The 23,426-nt window shown below is 43.8% G+C and overlaps 1 protein-coding gene across 8 annotated transcripts in view; it reads right to left on the bottom strand.

Annotated features, from left to right (window-relative positions):
• Positions 1-6,545: 6,545 nt before the first annotated feature.
• Positions 6,546-23,426, bottom strand: part of MOB2 (MOB kinase activator 2) — a 112,523-nt gene continuing 95,642 nt past the window's right edge. For all 8 annotated transcript variants that reach the window (XM_080596120.1, XM_080596121.1, XM_080596119.1 and 5 more), the window contains 4 exons: positions 17,152-17,312; positions 15,836-15,929; positions 9,521-9,645; positions 6,546-7,855 (listed from right to left, as the gene is read on the bottom strand). In XM_080596120.1, the coding sequence (XP_080452246.1) occupies positions 7,545-7,855; positions 9,521-9,645; positions 15,836-15,929; positions 17,152-17,312 (691 nt within the window). In that variant the 3' untranslated portion in view covers positions 6,546-7,544. The remainder of the gene's footprint in view (positions 7,856-9,520; positions 9,646-15,835; positions 15,930-17,151; positions 17,313-23,426) is intronic.

Raw genomic sequence — 23,426 nt, 5'->3', positions numbered from 1 at the left:
GTGCGTCCTTGTGTGGGCGCTGTGGCATCTAGGAACACGGGAGCCTAGGTTGCAATCATTTCCCTGCACAGGAAATTTAAAGGTTCATTTGCAGGCTCTCTCTCCCCTTCCAGCGGTTGTGTGTTTCTGCAAAACATGTAAAAACTTTTAAATCGCTTTATCACCAGACTTACAGGGTTGGTTGAAAGGAGCCAACAGTTCAAAAGTTCAGGGTAGGGAAAAAAATAATTTAAAAAAAGCTGGGCAGATGGAGTGCATACTTCAGCTTTCTTCGGTTTGAATACCGGGCTTTGAAAAAAGCTCCTGCTTTCATTTCATGGGCCAAAAGTCTTTCACCAGTAAAATAAAACAATGCTCTTATAAACCACCTGAGCTATTTATTTGAGGAGCACCTGGATCAGCAATGAATGTTAATCCAATAATAACAGATAATTAAACTGTTATAATAGGTTTTTTAATCTCTCTCCTCCAGCTGTAGTTTCGCTTTTTGCCTTCATCAGGGAGACTATAATGAAGCGCAGAGGGCTCCTAATCCACTCAGAATTCCTTGACGGATTGCAGTATTTGTCCTGCTCTCGCCTTTAAGCAGTGGTTACACCACGAGACTGACTTTACTCATGGGTTGCCATCTTGTCACCAACCTCAGCCCAGGTCCGTGCCGGTGTCCAGCCACCTCCTGGCCAGGCCAGAGCCCACGGGCCCAGTCCTGAAGGCACGCAGGGGACCCGCAGCCCGTCCTGGTGGGGGCTTTGGGGCTGGGAGTGCAGGACACAAACCTGCTGCCTGTCGCCATGCCCAGCAGCTGTGGCAGAATAGCTTGTGATTGCAAGGGGCTGAACTTTGTTGTTCAGGTGGTGCTGTGCAGTCTTCTGGTGCTTCAGGCTTGAACTTTGTGTGTCTCAAACGCAAGTGGGTGCGAGGTGAAAATGTCATGAGGAAGGAGCCTTATCTGTCCGGCTGGGAACTGCTGGCCTAGCTCTCCTTTGCCCTACATGCCATCTGATTCTTCTCAAGCATTTGGGCCTCACACAGCCAGTTGTGTTCAGCAGCAGGATGCCTGCCAATGTCAGCGTGCAGCACCTGGCTACCCCGCCTGGTACCTACTTCCCAGGGTCAGCCTTCGGGGAGCGAAAGGAGGGGCCTGCTCAAACCCTTTCGGGTCAATCGGTGCGTATTCAGTTGGTGCATGTTGGCTCTTTGCAGTTCTGCAGGCCATGAGTGTCGCTGGCGTACCAGTAAATGAGTTCGCAGAGGTGAAGAATAGCACTCGCTGAGGTCTCGATGCACACCCGTGCTGAGGTTCGCACAGCCCTACCTGTCCGAGCTGCAGTCCTCGTGTGCCAGGACCGATCACTGCACAGCACCCGTTCTGTAGATTTAGGCCAATTTAACAATGTTTTTAAAACCGGTTATTTAAAGACATTTGTTGTTATTATTTGGGCTGTCTTGAAAATATTCTTAGATTAGCCAAAGCTTTCACAGTTCTGCTCCAGCAGGTACGGCTGGTCCTTAAGCACAATTTATCTTCCGCTTCTGATTTTAACTCCTGTCAAAATGTTTTTTGTAGCCACAAGGATTCAAGCCTACTTTCCAGAATTGTCGGGTGTCACTAAACCTTGTTGAAAAGGACGGGATAGTACTTTCTGTTACAATTTTTCTATAGATTTCATATAACTGTAAGAAACGCGGATTATTCGGTATCAGTTTCCCATTCTGTTCTGCATTATCCTTTGCAAGTAGAGTGAAGCACGGAGCTCTCCTTGTTAATAAAAATAAATGCTTTTAATAAGCAGATATAAGTACTCTTGCTACCTGTGATACCAGTGTCCCTGAATTTGTTACAAAAGAGTAGATTTCCTTTACTTTTAGTCATTGAAATCCAGACGTACTGTAGGCCTCTGTACTCTGTCCTGACACAGACAGTAAAGGATCTAGTACTAGCACGTGATGAGAGCAAAATGAAAATCCCAGGCTGGCCAAGGCAGAGAATGGGGATGAATTTCTGTATTTTGTTTGCCAGAATTTATATGAGAGTCAGGCCTTCTACCCGAGGTGCTCCGCAAGCTTTGATGCTTGGGAACAGACAATTCCTTGAGTTGATTTAGGGCATAAATCCTGTGGATGTCAGGTTTTTGTGTTTGATGCTTAGTCAAGTGCAATTAGGAGGGGAAAGGAAAACTGATATGCTTGGAAATGGAGCTTTCAAGTCTAAGAAACAGCACTGGCCTTTCCTTAAGGTCCTGAGTCCCTGCAGAAGGGGACTTCTCACTGCTGCGTGGCCTGATGGGGCTGTTCATATCTGTGAACATATATGTTCATGTCCTAATCAGCCTGATGCCTGCTGGGTCCCCAGGTCGCTTCACTGGGCTGCTGCGGTGGTTAAATCCGTGACTGCTGCCAAAGATTGGTCGGTTTTCCCTGCGCAGGTTTCCTTTGGCAGTCCTTGAGGCAGTGCTTGCTTCGGGCAAGTGTCCTTTAGCCCTTACTGCTGGCAGGTGATGCGGCGGTTTCACAGAGGCCTAAGTCCCTCGTGAGATGGCATTTGGCCTGCCTGTGCCCGAGCTGCTGCTGGGGAGGGTTGCCCTGCTCTGAGCAGGAAGGCCTCTAGCCCGGGCTCGTTGTGCCGTCGCATTTCAGTTATGCCAGGGACCAGGAAAAGGAGGAAGAGTTAAGGGGCCTCGCAGCACTTTGTGAGGGAATGGTTCCTATCGGAGCTGGTGTGCTAATGGCTGCCTTTCGGCTGCAAGGCAAACAATTAGCAGATGTGAAACCTTTGGTGGAGCAGTGAGGGTGGGATACTGCTGGTGTCAGGTCCCATCTGAAATCCTTTCTAGTGAGCTAGAGAAAGCTCTGGGTACTCTCACCTGAGCACTCAGCCACGTCGATTCCTGTTTTCTCTCAGCCATGCGCAGACCTCCCTTGGGAAAGCCTGACTGTTTGCCTGGGCTCACAGCCAGGGGGTTCTGCTACCCTGAAAAGAATGGGGACCCCCAGCAGCATGCTGAGGGGGGATGGCCAGCTGGTTGCTGCCGTTCTCATTTCACCAGCTCCATCCGGAGTACCAGGAGCTGTCTGTGCCGCGTACGGCTACAGCACGAGTAGCTCTGAGCTGGGCGGTGGTGCCACTCGTGCTGCAGGCAAGGAACATCGGCCTCCTGTAGTAAGTTTGGCCAGGTGAACCAACAGCCTGGGTCTCTGGCCTCGGTTCAGGTGGTAGAAGGGTGTCTGTGGCTTCCAGCCCTTCTGTTACCAGATGAGACAGAGAGCTAAGGGCTGCCTTAGAGGTGAGAGGATGACGTGAGCTTGTTTGACAAAGCGTGGCCGTGTGAGATCGGCATGCTGGGTAAGCTCCCATAACATCCGATCCTTTGTGGGTGTGCTGGTTTCTTTGGCAGTCTCTTGGTCTCCTGTTCGTTTCCTGACAGCGTTCCCCCACCAGGCCCAGATCCCTTCCAGCAGCTCCTCACTGTGGCTGTGTCTGGCTGGCACCAGTGGTCCCGCAGAGCAGGTGCCTGGCTCTCACTGTTTGGCTGTGCTACCTAAGTGCAGAGCGGTCCCTAAGATGCGAGGTCAATTTTTATCTAAGTTCTTGGTTAAAAGGTGCTTGGTCTATGCATAAAATGAGAGTGCTCTGTGGGATCGCAGGCTCGATAACTTTCTGCAATTCTCAGGCAAGAGAGCAGGGTGTAGAGATGCTTTTGCTAGGTTGCGCTGGATGATACCTGATTCAATTTCTACCTTGTCACTTCTGGGGCTTTCTTTGGGTTGGGGTGAAGCTGTTCCCATGATACCTATGGTTTATTGCCTTGAGGTCAGTGCTGCAGGTGGCTGTTTCCCTCTGTGAGACTTGTGGTGCTGTTCTCGTGTCCTGTTGCTGCCAGTGGCCAGAGTCAGCTGATGTTATGGCACTGAGCTGTTGACCTTGTTGCTTGCTTACCTGCTGCTGGCGTTTGCTCCAGGTGTTGTGTGCGAAGCAGCTGTTGTCCTGGTTTTACTTACCAGTACTTATGCTCAGATTTGTTAAGGACACATCAGCCTCAAAGAAAGACTGATCACAACACAAAGTAGCTGTGTGACTGCATCAAAAAGAAAAAAGAAGTTTCAGTTTGCTGGTGTTTTGTGCTTTACTTTTACTTTATGCAGCCTCAGCTCTTCAGCATCTCACTCTTGCATCCAGCACACCAAACATCGGGGAACATAACCCTATATAACATAGATGGAGATATTGTTGTTTTTAAGAAAAAAATTTTATCCTGTGATGGCTTGAGCTCATATCACCATGGTTTTAGGCCTGAAAATTGGTTAGGGACTGCAGAGGCAGGTGTACAGCTGAGAGTTTGTCTGACAAGGGAAGGCCTGCAAAAGGTGTGTGCTGGGGGTAAGGGGATAGCTGGGAAGGTTTCTTCTAGCAGGATGTGTAACGGTTTGGTTTGTGTGCTTGTTTTACACAGCAGCCGTGCTGCAATGGTGCTGTACTTCATTGAACACTAGGGGAGGGGAAGAAGGGTGGACTGAACGTGGACTAATTAGGTGCCTCTGTTGTAGCAGCTTTGATCAATTTACAAAACACATGTAAGCAGACATGTGCCAATTCTGTGTTAGGAGACCTACACCCCTCTTCCAAATGCCAAGGGATTCGGGCTCAGTACTCGCACTCTGTCTGGCCACAGGGCAAACTGCGACACACACAGACGCTCACCGACAGGCTGTACTTTGCAGGCTTGGTGGCACTTGTGTATCAATAACGTTATATTACACCATAATTCAGTAACCTCTGAAATATGCTTGGACACCTCGCGGCTGATCTTTACAGTAATATTTACGCCTGGCAGGAAGATTGTTAGTGTTGGCACTTATTTCAGTGTTTTCCTTATTCCCACTGCTAAAATCAACAGGGTAGGCCGCGCTAAAATAGGATTTGTTATTTGCTGTCTCTTAAGCTGGTTGTAAAATATGAAAAAGATCACTCTGTTAGCTGAAGCTTCTGTACTTTCAGGAGTATCAAATGTCTGCAGATGCAACTCAGGACAGCTGCCATGACCAACCGCTGGCTCTCCTGGAGGAAATATACTTTGCTGTGCTGGTAGCTGAACCAACGTGTGCTGCTTTGCCTCCAAGCATGGGTTCCCAGACTGCTCGGTCCTGTCGGTTCTCCTAGGGGAAGGTAAGGCACAGCCAAACATTTGATAGCGTCCACGCTGAAGTTTGAGACCACAACACACTGCTAAGGCAGTCTTTCCAGCGAGATGAACGGCCTCTTGTTCAACTCGAGCCTTTCCCAGGTGTGTCATTTCTAACTGGCCTTTTATGAAGACAGTGAGTGCATTTTTTTTTTTTTTTTACAAGTAGCTAATGAATGACCAGAAATACTTGGATTTGGGTTGATGGTCTTGCTATTACTTTCTTACCTTTCTCTCTACTGTATGCTGTCACTGCAAGTAGCACAGGGACCTTACAAATGGCATTGTTCTGATAGCTTCTGCTTGCTTCTGATAAACCAGCTGATGCTAGACTTGTCCCTTGATGTAGGAAATTGTTATGGGAAGGCTCAGGTCGGCGTGAATGGAGAATGAATGGGAATTTTCATCTGCATTTGACAGCATCAGCAGGAGGACGTGGTGGGGAAGCCGTGCCCTCAAACACTTCTGCAATCTGGAAACAAGCAGGTGACAACTCTGGGCCCACAAAGCTGGGGATGTTTTCTCCCACATGCTCCTCTACTTCCCTTTTCCTGCTGTTTTTTTCCTCATGTTTATGATGTCTTGATTTTTATTCTCACTTGCACCTTTTTCTTCCTTTACCTATGGTTGCTTTTGTGTACGTCTTCACAGACTTTTTTTCTTAGCTGAGCTTTTTCTTTTTTTCGTCCCTTCTTGCTTGTGCTTTTTTGTACTTGCACTTTTCCTTGTCTATTCTCTTTGCAGTTGTTCTCATTGCTCTTGAGCTTGCTCTCTTTTTCCCCTTTCCACTGACTCCCAGTGCAGTTAGAGCTCAATCAGGAAACCTTTCTAGGATTCATGCCATGTCAGTTATTAATAATGTATATACCTCAGGCTAATGATTTAAAAGCAGTAACAAACAATTCCCAGAGAGTGTTTGCTGCAGACTGGGTAGAAGCACAATTGCAAGCAAAATTTGGCATTTTCCCAACTGGAAATCTGGGGTGCCAGAATTCAGTGGACATAGTAAGAAAAAGAGTAATATTGCTGTCCAGACACAATATTGATCCAGATACTGTGATACACTTTTTGCTGCAAAGTATCCAGGAGCCCCTAGATTTACAATATTTAAGTATGTAAAGACAGGAAATTTGCTCCTTTCCATGTGTCTCTTATCCTTGGGTCTGCAGGTTTACCTGGGGAGGAGGTTCTTAGCAATACCAGAAAGGGCAACAAATTGATTATAAATGCTAGATTACAGGGTGGAAGACTCAGAACTGTTCATAAAGCTGGCTGACAGCAAGGTTAACTGCATCAGTGGTGAAAGGGAAGCCTTGGGGTGGATTCCAGTGACTTTTGACGCTGCAAACACAAAACCAAAACTTATGGCTGATAGATTTGTTTTTATTATTATAGAACAGATGAACTAAAATAAGCCAACAATATAATTTTATGCCAACAGCCATCTTTCTAGCACAGGCGGTGACGGACTCAATATACCCTTCTCCTCCCTCCCTGGGCCTCCATTCAACAGAAGCAAATGGTGGTGGCTCTTCACATGGTAAGTTTTAGACTCCAGTGATCTCACGCTTTTTATTGATAGAGATGTGCCTGGGAAAAGAGGAGGTGGGGGGAGCAGAGAAGAGAGCCTATATTTTGTAGGAGCGATAAGCAGAAAGGCTTGTGGATCCTCTTGCATGTTCACACGTTGTGACCAGGTAGATGGGACAACTGGAGAATCATGCCCACTCTCAGCACGTAGCAAGCCCTTACTTGCTACTCTAGTCAAGCCAGGAGTTGCTTCCCATTCCAAGCTAGCAAAGGGCAAGATGCACTCAACGGGGAGTTTTTGGCAGGGGGTAAGGGGCAGTCTATGGAAAACCAAACAAAAAAACACCCCCCCTCCCCCCCAAAAAAAAACACAAACAAATCTGCATTTTAAGCCACTTCAAAGTAAAAGTCACTTCTTATAATATAATAGATAATTTTAAAATGGCAGGACCACCATCCTAGAAAGACAAAGGGCTTGCACTCAAGACCAAAGAAAGAAAAACCAAAACAACCAAACCAAAACAAAAAAAAGCCAAGAGTGGCCCCACTCTCAAGCTTGGCTCTTCTCTAAAAACAGCACTCATCATCCATCTGAATAGGTAAAAGGAGGAGTGGACAGAAAATAAAATAAAATTGGTGCAACTTCTCGCCAGGTGGCGCATTAAACCAAAGCTCCATACAGTCCCATATGACTACACGTCCTGTGGTGGCAGCATAATTTCTTTCAGCTTTCATTGCTGTATATGTCTGTATGTATATCTGAACATATACATACACATACACACATAATATATAATATTGTTTTTAATGTTAGTTTAGATCCTGTAGGAGGGCTCATCTCTCTTTCACGTGGTTCTGTGCTCCTGCGCTGTTGTTGCTCCCGTTGCCGCTCCCGTTACTGCTGCTCCCACTGCTGCTGCAGAGGACCTCTGTGAGGTCGTCCATGATGGTGGTCTCTTTAGGGTCCACCAGGTTGAACTCCCTGATGAATAGGATAAAGTGTGTGTAGAGCGTGTTTAAATGTCCGTGCAGCTCCAGTGCCAAAGTCTCCTTAAAGTGTGAGGAGTAAATATGGGCCAGCACGTGGAACAGGTACTTGCAGATCTTCTTCACTAAGGACTCAAACGAGTTTGGGAATTCCTTGCCTGAAAGGAAGACAGAGAAACACCGTGACAGTTCCAGCTGGTCACCTTGAGCTCCACATCAGCATTTTGTCCTGGCCAGGCTGTGGGTAAGTGCAACCAGCCCACCTTAAAGGCAACTCATGGGCAACAAAGGCAGTAACTTCACAGGCAACTCACGGGCCCTGTATCATCTTCCCAACATGTTCTTTTTACAAGACGTAAGGGGAAGAGTCTAAGGTTTTAAGTGTTTTCATTTAAAGTTAAGCTTTTAAACCCTATGGTTCAAAAATCAGGAAGAAAATGTAATCATTCTTTAAACCACAATTTTTTTGATACTGGCTATAAAAATAATGAGAGGTTCTTCTGGGTTCTTATCTAGTTTGTCCAGGAGGAACAGATCTTTCTGCTGAAAGTGCATAATAGTTATGAGACCATTTAACAGATCACGAAATGGAAACTAAAGTACTTGGCAGACTTCCCTCATTTCATTATTGAAATTCTATCAAATGGCCAAAGAAATGGAAGGAAATACTGGCTGCCTTCTCTCAGGTGTGATCCAAATGATGCTTGCCTACCTGTGCAATTTGCTCTAGGGAACCTGCTTTGGCAGGGGGGTTGGACCCGATGATCTCTCGAGGTCCCTTCCAACCCCTACAATTCTGTGATTCTTGCTGGAGCATTACTCTGCCCTCATTGTAAAAGACAACGGTTGGACAACCACTGCTGGTGATGCTGAAAGTGAAACTGAGGCAAGCAAAAAAGAAAAACCTGCCATCCTAAGCGTGATGCACAACAGGAAGTATGTTACTGGTCTACAGTACACCCTGGACACAGTGACTTACATGAAAGGCCTTGTTGCCTTTTGAATTAGCATATTTAAAACAATAATAACAAAAATAACAACAAAAACTCAAACTACGCCTGGCTTACTGGGCATTGCCTCCTCCCAGATGCTTATAGGTAAATGCTGTCTGCTGAACATGCATGATACTGTAACATCCTAGTTCCCCAGCTATCTGGTGAAGGGACTCAAGAAGCCAGATGCTTTTAGTCCAGATTAAGCCTATCTACAATAACTTCTGCTCAACAAGTCTCTGTGTTTTTCCCCTTAATCAAAGGCATTGCAAGTAGCTATCTTGTTAAGTTATAAATTGAGTTAAAATTACTTTTGTTTCTTTTCAGTCCTTAAAAATCATGTTCTTATTTAATTTCTGGAGGGGAAAGGAGATTCTAAACAATCTGTTAGGCAAGGAAGACTAGCCACATTCCTGACAATGCAATTTATTTCCCCCTTAATACATTAGGGCTCTAAAGGATATAATAAAAAACCAACAAGGCTAAATTTTACTAGCAACGCACCATGTTAAAAACCCACATACTGACAGTTTTTCTCCTCTCTGAATACAGGCTTTTTCCTAGACGATCTTGAAGCACTTCAAGAAAAAGATGTCCTGATGAAATGTAAGCCAAGGGGACAGGATGGGGAGTCTTTCACCCCAGTTCCTATGCCAACAGCACAAGTCTTTGTTACTGTACAAATGAACCAAAATTAAAATCTCCCTTCGAAAAACAAGTGTGAAGTTGTCTGGTATTAATATGTATGCTGAATGCATATATGCCAACTTCCACCTTACTTATGGCATCTGCAAAAAGCCCCAGGAAGCACCTGCCCAAAGGTAAGCCTACCGTATTTTGTTGGAAAGACGTCCTCATCTGTCACTAGTTTCTGCACAGAACTCATGACGAAGTCAACATACTGAGGAGCAGTGCACTTGATCTTCTTTCCCCGCTCATCATACCAGTAGTACTGTCTGTGGAGAGAATCGACAGCGTCACCATGTTGTACCTCGGATCCTCAGCTCAACTCCTAAGAGGTTAGTGTCTAAATAATATAAAACAACAACTGCAACATTACTGAAATAGATCATCACTTGCCACTGCCAAGTAATACCAAGCACAGAAAGGCTGCTGAAGTCTCCCAGGAGGGGCAGTGACAGCTACCTATCCGTGACAGACTGAGGGTTTACAGTCCATAAAACTGTACAGGAAGGCATTATATAACTATTGTAGCACTGCTGCCTTTTAAAAAGTGATAAAACTTCTAATGTTTAACATCATACATCATCAAACAAAAATTAGTCTTGTAGTGTAGTATTATTAAATAGACAGAAGGTGGCTCCAAAACACCAGCTTTTTCAAAGCTGGTGCTCTGAGATACTTGTAGTGTTTTTGAACAGTACAAAACCTGTTCCAAAATCCTATCTGGGGAATGTTTTCATGGCCCTTTTGGACATCCCTACCTATATGTGCCTCAAAAGCCTGCTCCTTTGTTTCCAAACACCCTAAACGAGTGGAATTTACATTTTACACTGCCACCAGGGAATAATCCTGTTGGATTTTAAAGGAACAGGAAAAATTAGCATATTGTGAGGCTTTTCAAAAGCAACTGTAATCATCATCTTGATCAGCTGCAGCCACTGAAATAAAACAGAAACATTCCCTAATAACTATTGCAGTCACCTGAGAGAGGAATCTGAAGGCTGTAAAAGAACTCAAACTTTTGTTCCTTTCTTTTTTTGTTTCTTTAAATCATGGTTAATTAAAGGATGCTTAATTTGAGGGTGGTGAGGCACTGCAACAGGCTGCCCAGAGAAGCTGTGGATGTCCTAAGCCATTCTGTGATTCTCAGAAAGCACACTGCTGTTACCAAGAGCAGCTATCCACTGTAAGAAATGGTTTTGCTGATTTCTTTATCTGAAAAACTTTTTTTTTTTGGTCTATGTCACATTAGAGTTATCTGAGTTCCAATTCCTGAACTCTTCCTTCAAACAGTGTAAGCTCCAGGTGCTGGCCATTATGAGACTGATAAGAAATCCATTGTATTGGACTTCTCAGTTGCTTGATAACATTTTTCTTTCTTCAGTGGGAAGTTTAGCCACTTTTGGACACTTTTTTTTGGCAAGGAAATAAAGATTCAATGTTGGTTTTTTTCTGTATCTAACAGGACTAGACTGTTAAACTAGAAGGACCGACAGGTGCCACTTGGGAAGTGGAGTTTTACGTATACTGACCAGCAGAATAGTCCTGAAGCAACTGAAGAAAAATGGTATGTAGCAACTGAAAAGTTCTAATTGACAGCTTGTTTTCATTGCCCGGAAAGATTCTTCAGGGACCTGAGGGGGGTGATGTGAAGACAGTAAGGAACAGTTCATGCCCCAAGCCATATGAAGACAAGAGGAAACAGTACAGAAGTCAGCTCAGACTTTAAAGAGAGGAAAGACAATTGAAAACTAGTTCTGCAGACACCTAAGGTTTAGAATTTGTCTTTCAGTGCATTTTCAGCATGTGGTGCTTGGTCACTCCATTGTTTACTGGAGGTAGCAGGACGGCCTGCAAAAGGGCACAAAAAGGTAAGTGAATGGAAACAGCAGGAGTTAAAAGGTCTTTGCAGAGCTATGCCAGGCATCAACACTAGAATTTAGGGCCTTAGGGGTGGGCTCTGCTCATTGCTGCTCACTTCCTTTATACAATCCACATGTAGGGAATTGCACAATGTGGTGTGCAAACCCAAGCCATGGTCCCTCCTTTGTCTAGCCCTGTGTTAAGCTGGAGGAAGGCAGTTCTAGGCAACTCTTGACTTATTTTGGGTCTTAAGACCAGAGCAGCAGCAGACTGGACTGTCTGCTCCTCAGCAGTTCCTACATGCTGCAGAAATCCTCAGCTACAAAACAGAACAGTTTGGAGTTGCCCTTAGGCACAAACCCAAATCTGGATAATTGGATTTTAGTTAAAAGAAACAATTTGGCAACTGTGCAAGTTCACTTACACAAAAATGTAAGTGAATAAATCTGCTACAACATCCCACTGTACATCCCTTTTGCCTTTCCTTAACAGTTAAGCTGATTATGCAAAATGGGAATTCAGAAAAATCATTAAGAGTAAGGGGATAACTACAGGGATTGTCCTGTTTGATAAGAATCATTTGTCTTCCCTGTGTTTCAAGCTCTGTGAACAAAGTCTTCACGTGTCTTGAAGAAAGAAAGGAAGGAGCCCCTGGCGTGCCACAAACATCTCAGGCAGGGAGCAGCTCCCACCGCGCTGGAGTTATCTCCAGGTTGGGGCCATCGAGGGGCTCAGCTGGGCACAGAAGTCTGAGTGCATTCCACCACTGGCTCTGTGACAGCACAGCCCCATATTAGGCAAGGGATGGGGAGCAAACAGGACATGAAGACAGACACTTAAAGGCACTTCTCGAAAAGTGCTTACATGATACAGATTTTGATTCCACTCCATATGTAAAATTTTGGCAACTTAAACTTTCCCAGTATGGAGAGCACAAGGAGTTTGCAGCTCCCATTCTAAGTCCCAGGGAACAATTACTAATGGGTTTAACGTAGAAAAGCCTGTTATACAAATAACAAAGTAAAACAAATATGGAGTCAGTCACAGTGCCATGTCTTAATATGTGTACATATTTTATCCCTTTCCCTACAAAACATTCTGGTTTTGTGCTGGTGAGTTTAAGGAGGACCATACAGCTGTTACTGCACACAGAGAAGCCATGGCAGACCAGAGGCTACTTTAGTATATAGGAAAAGCTTCTGTAAGGAAGGAGAGGCAAATGCACTAGAGGTACGATGTCTGGAAAGGAGGGTGAGACAGTCCTGCTATAAATGCCAGAAGACAGGTTATGAAGAAGGAAGGATAGCAAATTGTATAAAGTGCAAGGGCTGTAATACAGTGCTTGGCAGCAACTTGGAATAGCTTTGATGGTTTGACGGGGCAAAACAACATTTAGATGGAAAAAAAAAAAAAAAGGAAAAAAGAGCCACTGTGTAGAAGCTCAGGGAACTGAAGAATAAGACACTACAGAACATGCAAGTTTGAGTTGCAAAGAACTTCTGTAGTCAGGGATACTAAGGATAACACAGACAGGAGATAGATTGCAAGATTAGGGAAAAAAATGAGTAATAAGGAATTTATTCCTTATTCCTTAAGGGGTGTTAATGGACCAAAATGAGACTTCTCACTCTTATCTGTAGGCTGCTTAGAAATTTGTATCACTTCTTAATTTCTGCCTGGAGAGTTTTGTAATCTCAACCTAGTGAACAGCACTCACACAGGCTCTTAGTTATCCACTCTCTTCAGCACTTTTTAGAAATTTTGCCCCAATGTCAGCTATAGAGAACCAGTTTACAGGCCATGGTGGGGAACCTTAGCTTGCCTAATAATAATAATCTATAATGTATATAGTACCTGCTTTACAGCAAGCGATAAACTTATTAATGAACAAAATTAAGTGACTTCCCAAGTTACATTTGGGTGACCCTCCCTAAATTTCAAAGATAAGTGGCCATTCCCTTATTTTTCTTGGCATTATCCCACCTTGCCAGCAAATGCTTCCATCTGTCCTACAAGGAGACTAAGCTTTGGTCAGATGTCTCTTTGTGACCCTAGGCAGAAATTCTCTTTCTCACTGTGTGCAGATGGCTGTGTTATCTCATATATCTGACAGAGAGCTGAAAGCTGCATCTGTCTGCAGTTTGTCACTTGGCTGGAACTTCTGAGATGTTAAAACCTTACCTCGAATGTTAAATTGCAACTTGTGTTTATTTTGCCAGTAAGTCCTCTGAACTTAGGATTGAGTATTTGCAGTGAGTTTGAATGCAAAGGAACTAGACAAGCAACCTGTTCTGCATTGTTAATTCAACATCCCAGCCATAAATACAGAAAGCCTTCCTTAGGTACGACCAGAAGGGTGTGATCCAAAACACGCCTCGGGGAACTGGGCAAGGAAAGCACATAGGAGGAACAAATGCAGAACTTCACACTGAGCTAAAGAAATCAACACTGCAAAAAACAGCCAACATCACCCTTATTCCAAAATACTGGCATGCTGTGGCAACCTAACACAGGTAGCTGCTGCTGCTGAACGCACACACATCACAGTCACAGAAGGTCAGACCAGGGCTGTCTTCTCAGGCTAATAAGCAACTGACTCTAATGCTTAGGTGATGTTCTTCATGTACTACAGACAGGTCAGAGGCAGGACAAATCACATCAACTGGTGTTTCTCCTACACAACAAGCACCCATTTAACCTTACTTCATTAGGACAAGATTTTAAAATTAAAAAGTCAGGGGGAACGTATAGCTTTGTAATAGTCACAGTTGGACATAAACAAGCATGCATCTTTGAGGCAGTTCTCCGTGTTTAGGCATCTCTCTTCCAAAAAAGAAGAATGAGGAAAGGCAGAACATAAAGATAAGGAATATCCAGAATTGTCATTGGAGATATTTGGAGAACACAATTATGAACAGGGTCTTCAAAACTGAACTGCACTGAGGCATAGAGCTAGATGAACAGCAGAATGAAATATGCAACATGAATCAGTCATCAGCCCCCCAAGTACAGGAAGATAACTGAAGTTGTTCTGATTTAGTTAAACACAAACCATTTCAAGCGTTTCACACAAGTGTAGCCATGTTTCCTGTTATTCCCAAGTAGTGCAATTTTCAGTTTTCCAAAACAAAGGATAGGAACATTCAGCTATTGGTCCTCACCACTAAAAATACAGACTGCAGCTGGAGCCACCTACAGACACTTCCTTTCTTTATTCTGCAGCACAAGCTGCTTACAGAGAACTCTTGTTTAAGAGTCAATACAGCAGAATGGAGCAACGCTGACTAGCCTCTCACCATCTCCTTTTAGCCAACATTTCCCATCAGACAAGCCAATCAACAGTTAAGCTCAGTCCTTTGGACAGCCAGTGCTACATCAGGAATTAAAACATGAGAAAGCTTGGGAGCAAGAGTCAACAAAACACTCATTTTACTGATCACCATTTCTCATTTAGAGACATACTGTCTACTTTTGATAAAATCTGAGTCCAGCAGAGATTTATTACTTTCTGTTCCAGCCTGCTTTCAAAGCCCCTAGCACAGCCTTTAATTCTCTACTGACAGTTATCTTTCCAACTTTTACATGCAAAAATATCCTCTGTACACTTTGCATTCTTCAGAGCATTCTCAAAGAAGGCCCCTGATATTAATTTCAAGTGTACTAGATAGCCTAGCACATTAAGCAAGGATTCCTTTTAAGCACTAAGTAATTATCATTAGATACAATACAAAGCTCTGGTTCTGTTCCATACATTTCCTAGGATGCCTGTTTGATGTACTATAACATTAACAGCTCAGTCTTCTGTTTTAAAATCCATCTTAACAAAATTAATCCCAGGAAATGCAAGAGGAGGGAAGAATGGGACTATCAACACATGTGCTGGAAAAAAAAACACAACAGGCTTATTCATACTCAAGTGGATCTCATTTTCCATCATGTTGGACTGTGCTAATCAAGAGCAGGAGTTTATGGTAACTTTTTCTTATATTCACCATGTACAGCAAAACTACAAAGCCTTCTTTCATAAGTGACAGTTAGTCAATGTTTAAAAAGTCCACTAAGCCCTACACAGGGAGAGCGCCAAACCAAAACGTTTTCTGTGCTCTTTGCAAAGCTGCCACTTGTGCCCTCTGTGCCCAGGGGCTCAGGCAGAAAGCCAGCAGCTCACGTCAGGCTCGAGGTTATCCATCAGCAGCCTGGTGCTCTGTCAGTACTCTGGATATCAAAAGCACCCACTGAGGTTTTCACAATTCATTTATCCTTCCCTGCCTCCTCTGGAATCCCAGCAGTGGTACCAGTAAGGACAGTTTTGCCTTTTTTCTGCTTCTCCTCCCTCCAAGCTAAACACATGGCAATTTGCCTCTCTGATCTGACCTTATAAAACCAGCTCAGAACAGTCAAAGATCTGGTCCTCCTACTCCTTCACAAAAACACATTGCCACCACACTTCGCTACTGAGGGGAGGGAAAAGGATACACAGCTTCCACATCCTGATTGATTGAAGAGATGTGCTTGCCCAGTGCCAACTAACACCAAAATTCTCCCCCAGGCCACACTCAAGACTTCACGGAAAGCCCGTAATAGTAAATACTGACTTACGTATTGCACACTGCCATGGTCTGACACGACTCTCCTGTACAGAATTCTGAGATTGTACTATATTGTAAGTTGATGTGATGAAAGAAAGTTGTTGCTGAAAAATAAACACAAAGGAAAAGAAATTCAGAAGTAAAGTACTTTCAAACACTGCTTGTCCACCAGACAATTATTTAAATAGATCAAGTGAAGTGACCTCAGTGTCTTGGAGCTTGCGTATATATTTAAACATGATTTAGTTAAACGAGTCTAATGATGAACTGCAAAACAAAGAGGTACAGAGAATGAAAGCTCTTGTTTTGATTTAAGATGAAAGCGCCATGATGCATCAGCTGTTATTACTCACTAAGCAGCAAGACTGGGAAGTGTCTCTGTCATCATCAGCCTTACCTTTACAGCAGAATACTCTACTCCAAGCTGAAGGCAAACGATTTGCTACATTATTTTGAAGTCAGACATAAAATGCACAGTGGCTACAAAACAACATTAACAATCCTAATGATATATCTTAAAAAAAAAAAAAGCATGAAAACTAGTACAATTCTACTTTTTAAAAATCTCCTAAGATATTTAACATTTTGCTACTCCTCTGGGGCACCTCAGTTTTCTTAATGAGCCTCTATAAACTTTCCTGGTGCAGTTTAAAGAACTTTCTTGCTACTACCACATACTGTTGAAAATACAAACAAGACTGGGTCGAGGCTGCAGGTTAGAACTGGCAGATGAAGCAGCAGCACATAAAAGTATCGTACGTCAGAACTGAGATGCACAGATACAGCATTCAGTCACAGTACTCAGTCACTTCTTTGAGTTCCGGCCTGACTATGGTTTAAATTCACAGTTAATTCCTCCAAAGCTTGGAAGGAATGGAGAACAGAAATCTAACCAAAAGACATCAAAACGTCTGGTTTTAAGCATAACTGCCTTGCATATAAGTTTTACTAAAGAAGCATTTTTACAGTGTTTTTGGAAAGCCAATAGCTTGAGTCAGAAACCTGCTGAACCAGCAGGTTTAGCAGAGCAGTCAAAGACGAAGCAATGGTCCTCAAAAGAGCATCAGAAGCCCTAATGCCCTCAGTGCCACTGTGGGTGAGTTGGAAGGAAGAAACGCATCAAGCATCCCCTGCTGCTGAGCACAGCTGGTTTGTATGTTAAGACAGCTTAATTACTATGCAAGGTATAATGGCATGCATTATGCAGTACGCATAAATAGTCATTGCGTGTTTTTCTAAGCACTGAAATCAGTAAAAAGAAACAGTGAATGAGTGCCTTCTTGGGCGTGGACAGCAACCTCAGAGATAAACGATCGCAATACTCACTGTTGCTGGCTAGCCACTCGTTGAGGTCTATTTCTCGTGGTAACATCACTAGCTCCTTAAATTCGAAGTCAGTAATTCTGGATTTTGTGTATTCTGGCTCTAGGTAAAGCTTCTTCTCTTCCGGTGCTGGCTTTTTACCGTTTGGCTTTCCCTTGGACTTCCTGCAAGAGATTAAAAAGAAAAGAAGGGTTACCTCTACTGCTGATGAACAGCTATAGAAACCTGAAAGAAGTTGGTTTATACAAAATCCTGTATTTATATTTTAAAAAATTATAATACATTTGTATTTATATTATATTTATTCCTGTTTATAGTGCTCCTCCTGCCTTCCTTCCCATCAACTTAACCTTTTTTGTTGTTGTTTATTAAAGCAAAAGATTGTTTTTTAGAAAGTGCATTTGATTCAGTCACTGTTTTCACGTTACTAGGAAAGTTTTGAATGGTTAAGAAACTTGAGACTGAGCCATTCCGTCTCCATTGTCCTTTTGTAAGTTTAGATTGCAAATCATGTGGGAGAGTGACAGTCTCTCCGTACACCTGTGAACAGTCGTGACAGCAGCATGGCACTGTGCCCAAAGGAGCTGCTCTGATGTGAGTATACCAACAAGCTGCTGCATCACAGGTAGCTGTCACCTGCAGAACGGGAGCCTGAGGGACAGTAAAAGCAGACTGCTGCAAGAAGATAGCTCTCATTTGGAAAAACGCTCTTTCCACACGATGTGCTGGCACTGCTTATTCAGAGCCACAGTGTTCCTTGGTGCTGTGGCACTACATTCTCTGGTATTCCACACATCTTCTGGAAGCGTGCATTTGTGACTTCAGCTAGAAGCACTGACAACTACAAAAACACCTCCTTTCTCAACTCCCATTATATCTGATCCTAGTTCAGTTTTTTTTTTTCCCCTGAAAATCCTGCAAAATCCAATGCAAAAAGCTACTGGCAGAGCTGCATCATGAAATAACCCTCTGCTTGTGTTTATAAAAGCCGACAAAGGGCATTCCAGAATCCCATAAAGTGCATTTACCTCCACAGCATATTGTGACATTTCTTCTCCATTTTCTAAAGCGTTTGTTGTACCCAACCAATATTCCTGGGGTGGGGGCTCAGTACGGACATTTGAGGTAGGACAGTGGGTCAGCACTTTGGCTTTTTTAGGCTGTGTGGTCAAACAGCTGCAAATCCATACACTTCTAGTTATAAATTCCAGCTAACCAGAAACAGAAGATGTATTTCATGGTGAGGGACACGTGCAGTAAGCAATACTCACTGTGCATTATCACATACACACAAGGAGATGTTGGTTTTTTTTAATGCCAGATTTCCTTGGTTAAAGAGCAGGTTTTTAAGGGTCTGTGAAGTCAAGACAAGCCCAACTTTGCAGATGAGTGTGTTAAGTTTGCTGCTGAAACTCATCTGGATCCCATCCAAAGGAAATTGACCTCACATTATGGCTCTTAGCACACTTCAAAAAATCTTCCACCTGCGCCCCTAAGATAAGTGCTTGATTTTTGCTATGAGGTTGGGATGCACATTTTTCCTGGAATGGTGTTTCACGCGTCAGTGCTTTCCCCAAAGAAAGAATAATTCTTTGTATTTCTCTCTTTATGGGCTCTTTACTGATCTGTACATTAAACCTATCTTCAGAATGACTCATGGTTCACATCTTCAACACTGCAGTAGTAGGGAGAGACCTTGATTTGCCTTCTACAAGAGAGGAATGCCTGCCATAGCTTACTACAGCTCAGTTACCGGGACTGCCACTGGTTACTGCCTAGAACTTGGGTTGAGCCTTGTCATACTTCCCTCTAAGCAGTAACCTGCGACTGGAGGGACTTTATGACCAGGAAGGAAGGCCATCTGCAAGGAGAAATCAAGGAAAGCTTCATGATGGCAGTACGATACACACTTACACCCTCACAATGTATTCACAAGCCACAGATGCGCAGGAACCATCGCAAAGAGTTCTCCAGCAGGGAAAAGACGGTCCTGCTGCATTTCCACACGTGTAATGTCACCATTAGAAAGAGGGTGCCTGTGACATGAATATCCTTTTAAAGACTACATATACAGTAGGAGAATAAACTAAAACCAGTATTTACAGAGACCAGTTAGTTTACTGTGTAGCTACTTCTCTTGCACATTTCCCTGCCATCTCCTTTTTCCACTGGAATACCCTTCAATTCAAAGGAAGCCGGCAAGATATGTCCCTTGGGTTGATTTAATGAAGCAACCTGGACTAATTCTCACAGCTGGTGCCCAAAGGGATGTCTTAGATCCTGGTTCTTAGCTAAGTATTCTTGTCTTCAAACCCTTACGTTTGCAAGATTGCTTTTGAACCTCACCATGTAAAAATGACCTGTAGATAAGAAAGAAACGACCATGAAAGAATTGCAGGAAGGCATTGAAGGTATTTAAAGGTATGATTCTGTGTCCTTCATTTATGCTTGGGCGTGAGGCTGCAGGTTTTCACAGAACTTGATAATACTCAAGGAAAACATAATGGCATGAAGGAACAGTCTTGCTGGATAGCCTGTAACCCGACTTTATCACAGATGAAGCAACATGTTTGTCCTCTTCCTTCTGCAGGAATACCATGTTAAGACTTGAAACCACCCTACCCTGACAGCAAACACCATAAATCCAGTTGATACTATGCACTTGGCCCTGAGCTAGCCAAAAATACTTGAGGCCACTAATTTGCTTAATTCCAAGCACAGGCTGCCTTACTCCTAGGCTGCTAAAGCCAGGCCTGGCACGCTCCCTGCCGTACCTTCATTGGGCCTTTGACAGACAATACGAAGGTCAACCCAGAATATACTCTTAGGCTGTGGTGTTTTTTTTCAGCTGGGTGGTTTGCCATTTTGGTCGTTTATCTAGGGGGGAGGAACAGGATTCTGACACTGAAGGATAAGTTCATTTTTTAAGAGAAAAAGAAACTCTAAAGAGAGTTATAGTTCAGTAACACTGAGGCAGAAAATACCTTCAATGTAAGACTGGTTTGACAAACCGCGTTAACCACCTGGGGAGGAAAGCTATCGGTGCTAAGCAGTGCGGACAGAACAGAGTTTGTATCTTTGCTTTACTCCAGGATAAACCAAGGTCCCCGGGTCAGGGCTGCACCACATCAGCTTAGAGCAGCTTCTGAGAGGAGGGGTTAGGGGACGGGGATCAAACACGGAGGGATGGGGAGGTGACGGAGCCAGGCCTTGGAGGAAAAGCACGCAGGGCAGGCATGGGAGGCCGAGGCAGGCCTTCCAGCAAGAGCACGTGCATCACCTTTACCTTGTCCTCCCTTCAGCACCTTCTCTCCAAGAAACCCAACAAACATTCTATGCTAGATAGAGTTCACAAATGTGCTGATTATACGTGGTCCTTTTACAAAGCCTACTCATTCCCACACATTAGTACATGCAGGCACTTCTCAACAGGCTGCAAGGCTTTCCACAACTGCCTCAGTCTGGAACTGGATCGCCTCAAACAGAAGCTTCCCAACGCTCTGCCTGGATTTAAGAAAGAGCCGGACTCGTGAATACCATCACTGAGCCTGCAATGAGGCCCCTAATCACAACTGTCACCGATACCCAGCGGGTTTTACTCACACCACTGAAACCTGAATGTCCGAGTATCATCTGCAGCACAAACTTCTTTTTAACCTTTTGCAGCTGCTGAGGACTAACACAAGACCCCAGAAAATTGTTTCTACCAGCAGATCTTCATGACCTGCTTGGGATATTACACGGCTCAAATGTTTTAAGTACAAACAAAATAAATTCCAGTCTTAACATCGCCAGGTTTTAAATTGGACCACACATCTTCCCTCAGGCACGACTCAGGTTGTAAAATCAGACTTTGTAGTATTAATTTAATCATGCTCAGCCTGGGTTGCAAAACCGTAGGTTTAGGTTAGAAACTGTCAATAGTGGTCGATACTAAAGCATTTTCTTTATAGACTTACAAAGCTGGAGCATACAGCAGTATGGAGAAAACAGTTCAAGAAACACGATTCTGTATGATGAAAAGTCAACAAGTAACAGCTCTGTGTTCCAGATAAACCAAGGCTCAGACGTTCAAAATTAACAGAAGTACCAGAAAGCCTAAAGCTCAGAAGTCTGCTTCCTTGCTTCTGCTCTCCCCTCCCTCCAAACTCCTGTTGTTTCAAAGGCCTGTAAGAAAACACCACCTACGTGGAGCCAACTCCCAGCGCGCAAAGAGAACCATCCGTTACTCCCTTCGTGCTGCCGTGTTTACATGCAAGAGGCCTTCCTCAGTTTTTCATTTTGAAGCACACAAATATGAAAAATTACGTGTTGCTGTTTCTGAGGTGTCCCAGAACTCCCTTGTAAGCGAAGACTACAGCAGCTCATAAAGCAGCATGTTCGAAACCAGCTCATTCAGCCTGCTTTCAGGGAAAGGAAAAGCGTCAAGAGCTGTGGAGACCTACTGTTCTGTCCAGGAAACACCACAATCCATCACCTACAGATTATTTACTGGAAAACGTAACTAAATGTCATGCAAGACCACAAAAAGGGCAGTATCTTTCAAAACATTACTGAAGCCAACAGAAGTCCTGATTCCTGTTTATCTGTGTTTTTCTTAAAAAGAGAGAGAGAGAGAATTCTGTTCAATGTATCTTAGCACTTATGTGTCAGATCAATGCAACTCCAAAGCAGCTGGAGGAAGAACTGCTATGCAGCACCATGGTGGAGGTCTGCCAAGGTTAGCCCAAAGCCTGCCTATCAGTGCTTGGCTACTAATTAAGGGAAGAGACATCTTTAGGGAAACTATGGAGACAGCACTGAGCAGCTTTCATTGACAGGTAAACCAGAGTACGAACTAATCCTTCAGATAAGTCCCAGGATAGGTTTGTGTGTGGTTGGTGTTAGGCACTCGGTTGAGTATGATGCCACAGGCCAAGTCACACCCAGGAAGAAGTTTCAGAGAGGGAGAAGGGATGGGAGATGGCACACGAGAGGTTGCTCACGTGAAGTGTCTTAACAACAGGTTACACGAACCGGCTCCAGCCAGAGAGAACGCTCCTTGCTGCTCCTGCTGCATCCCGTACTCAGCCTCGTGTTCACCTGAGAAAACACAGTGGCTGGAAGCTTGCCTGGATCTCACTGGAGAAAGAGACGTGTAAGACAACACCACCGAGTAACAGGCCCGCTGGGCCACGATGATCTTTTTCCTGGACTAACTGCCTCGTTAAGATCGAGCACAAATGCCAATTTCCCAGGTTGCTCTGTTAGCCTGTCTCAGTTAATCAAGATTCTCCTCTAATCTCTCTCTCTCATTTCCTTCTTGATCAGATGCCCAGTAGTTTCTTGGTCTAAAAAACCTTCTTTGGAGCATCTTCAAAGCACCATCCAGGTATTTAGTTTTAAAACCATAAGAGGAAAGTATTATTCCCCTTTCATACCAGAAACTGGCTGTAAGGTTCAAAGTTTATTCATTGTACAAACACTAAGGACGTGCTTCCATTACAACTGATACGGTTTGTTTCAAAAGAAGCACATGGGAAGCAATCTGATTTAGCTGAAGACGTGTCAGGGACACAGCGTCCACAGCATGGTCATGCTCCTTAACCTGATTTGGTTCACATCGCTTTGGAATTGTACCAGGCGTCCACGGTTTTGGTATGTGAGCCGCATTTATTACAAGTTTGATCACACATGGGACACCTGTGGTTTATGAAATGCCAAACTTCACTAAACTGATCATGCATTTTAAGATCTTTACCAATTCAGGATTCCTTTTTCCCAGAGGGAACCAGCTGCCCAGCACTGCTCTAACCGTATCTTGCTGTCTCCAGCAAGCTGGGCAGTTTCTGACACCAGTTTGAAAACTGCAGCCTTCTCAGGGTCAAACCACGAGGCTTCAGTCGCCATCTCCTACACCTTTCACACCCAACTCTCTACACCCTGGGGTGAACGGCCATTTAGTTTTTCTTTTTAAAATACAAGTCACCAGTTTCTTTCTTCTTTTTAATGTGGCAAATCCAAGGTTATTTTGTTTGTTTGTTTCCAAAAACAAACACCACATGGGAGAGTGACTTTAGAAAGACTTTAAAGTCACTTTGAAGTGACTTTTAAAAAGTAATATATATATATATATATATATATCCATTATGGTTTTTGGTAGGATACATATATATATCCTATATATATATATATATGTATCCTACCAAAAAACATAATGGCAAGGAAACAGAGCTGTAGGCAAAACATTGTGCCCTGTGGATCCTGCACCAGTTTCAGGTCCCAGCCAGGTCCCAACG

Source organism: Anser brachyrhynchus, assembly GCF_964034855.1.
Source record: "Anser brachyrhynchus genome assembly, chromosome: 5".
Taxonomy (NCBI): domain Eukaryota; kingdom Metazoa; phylum Chordata; class Aves; order Anseriformes; family Anatidae; genus Anser; species Anser brachyrhynchus.
This window is presented reverse-complemented; position numbering and strand designations above follow the sequence as displayed.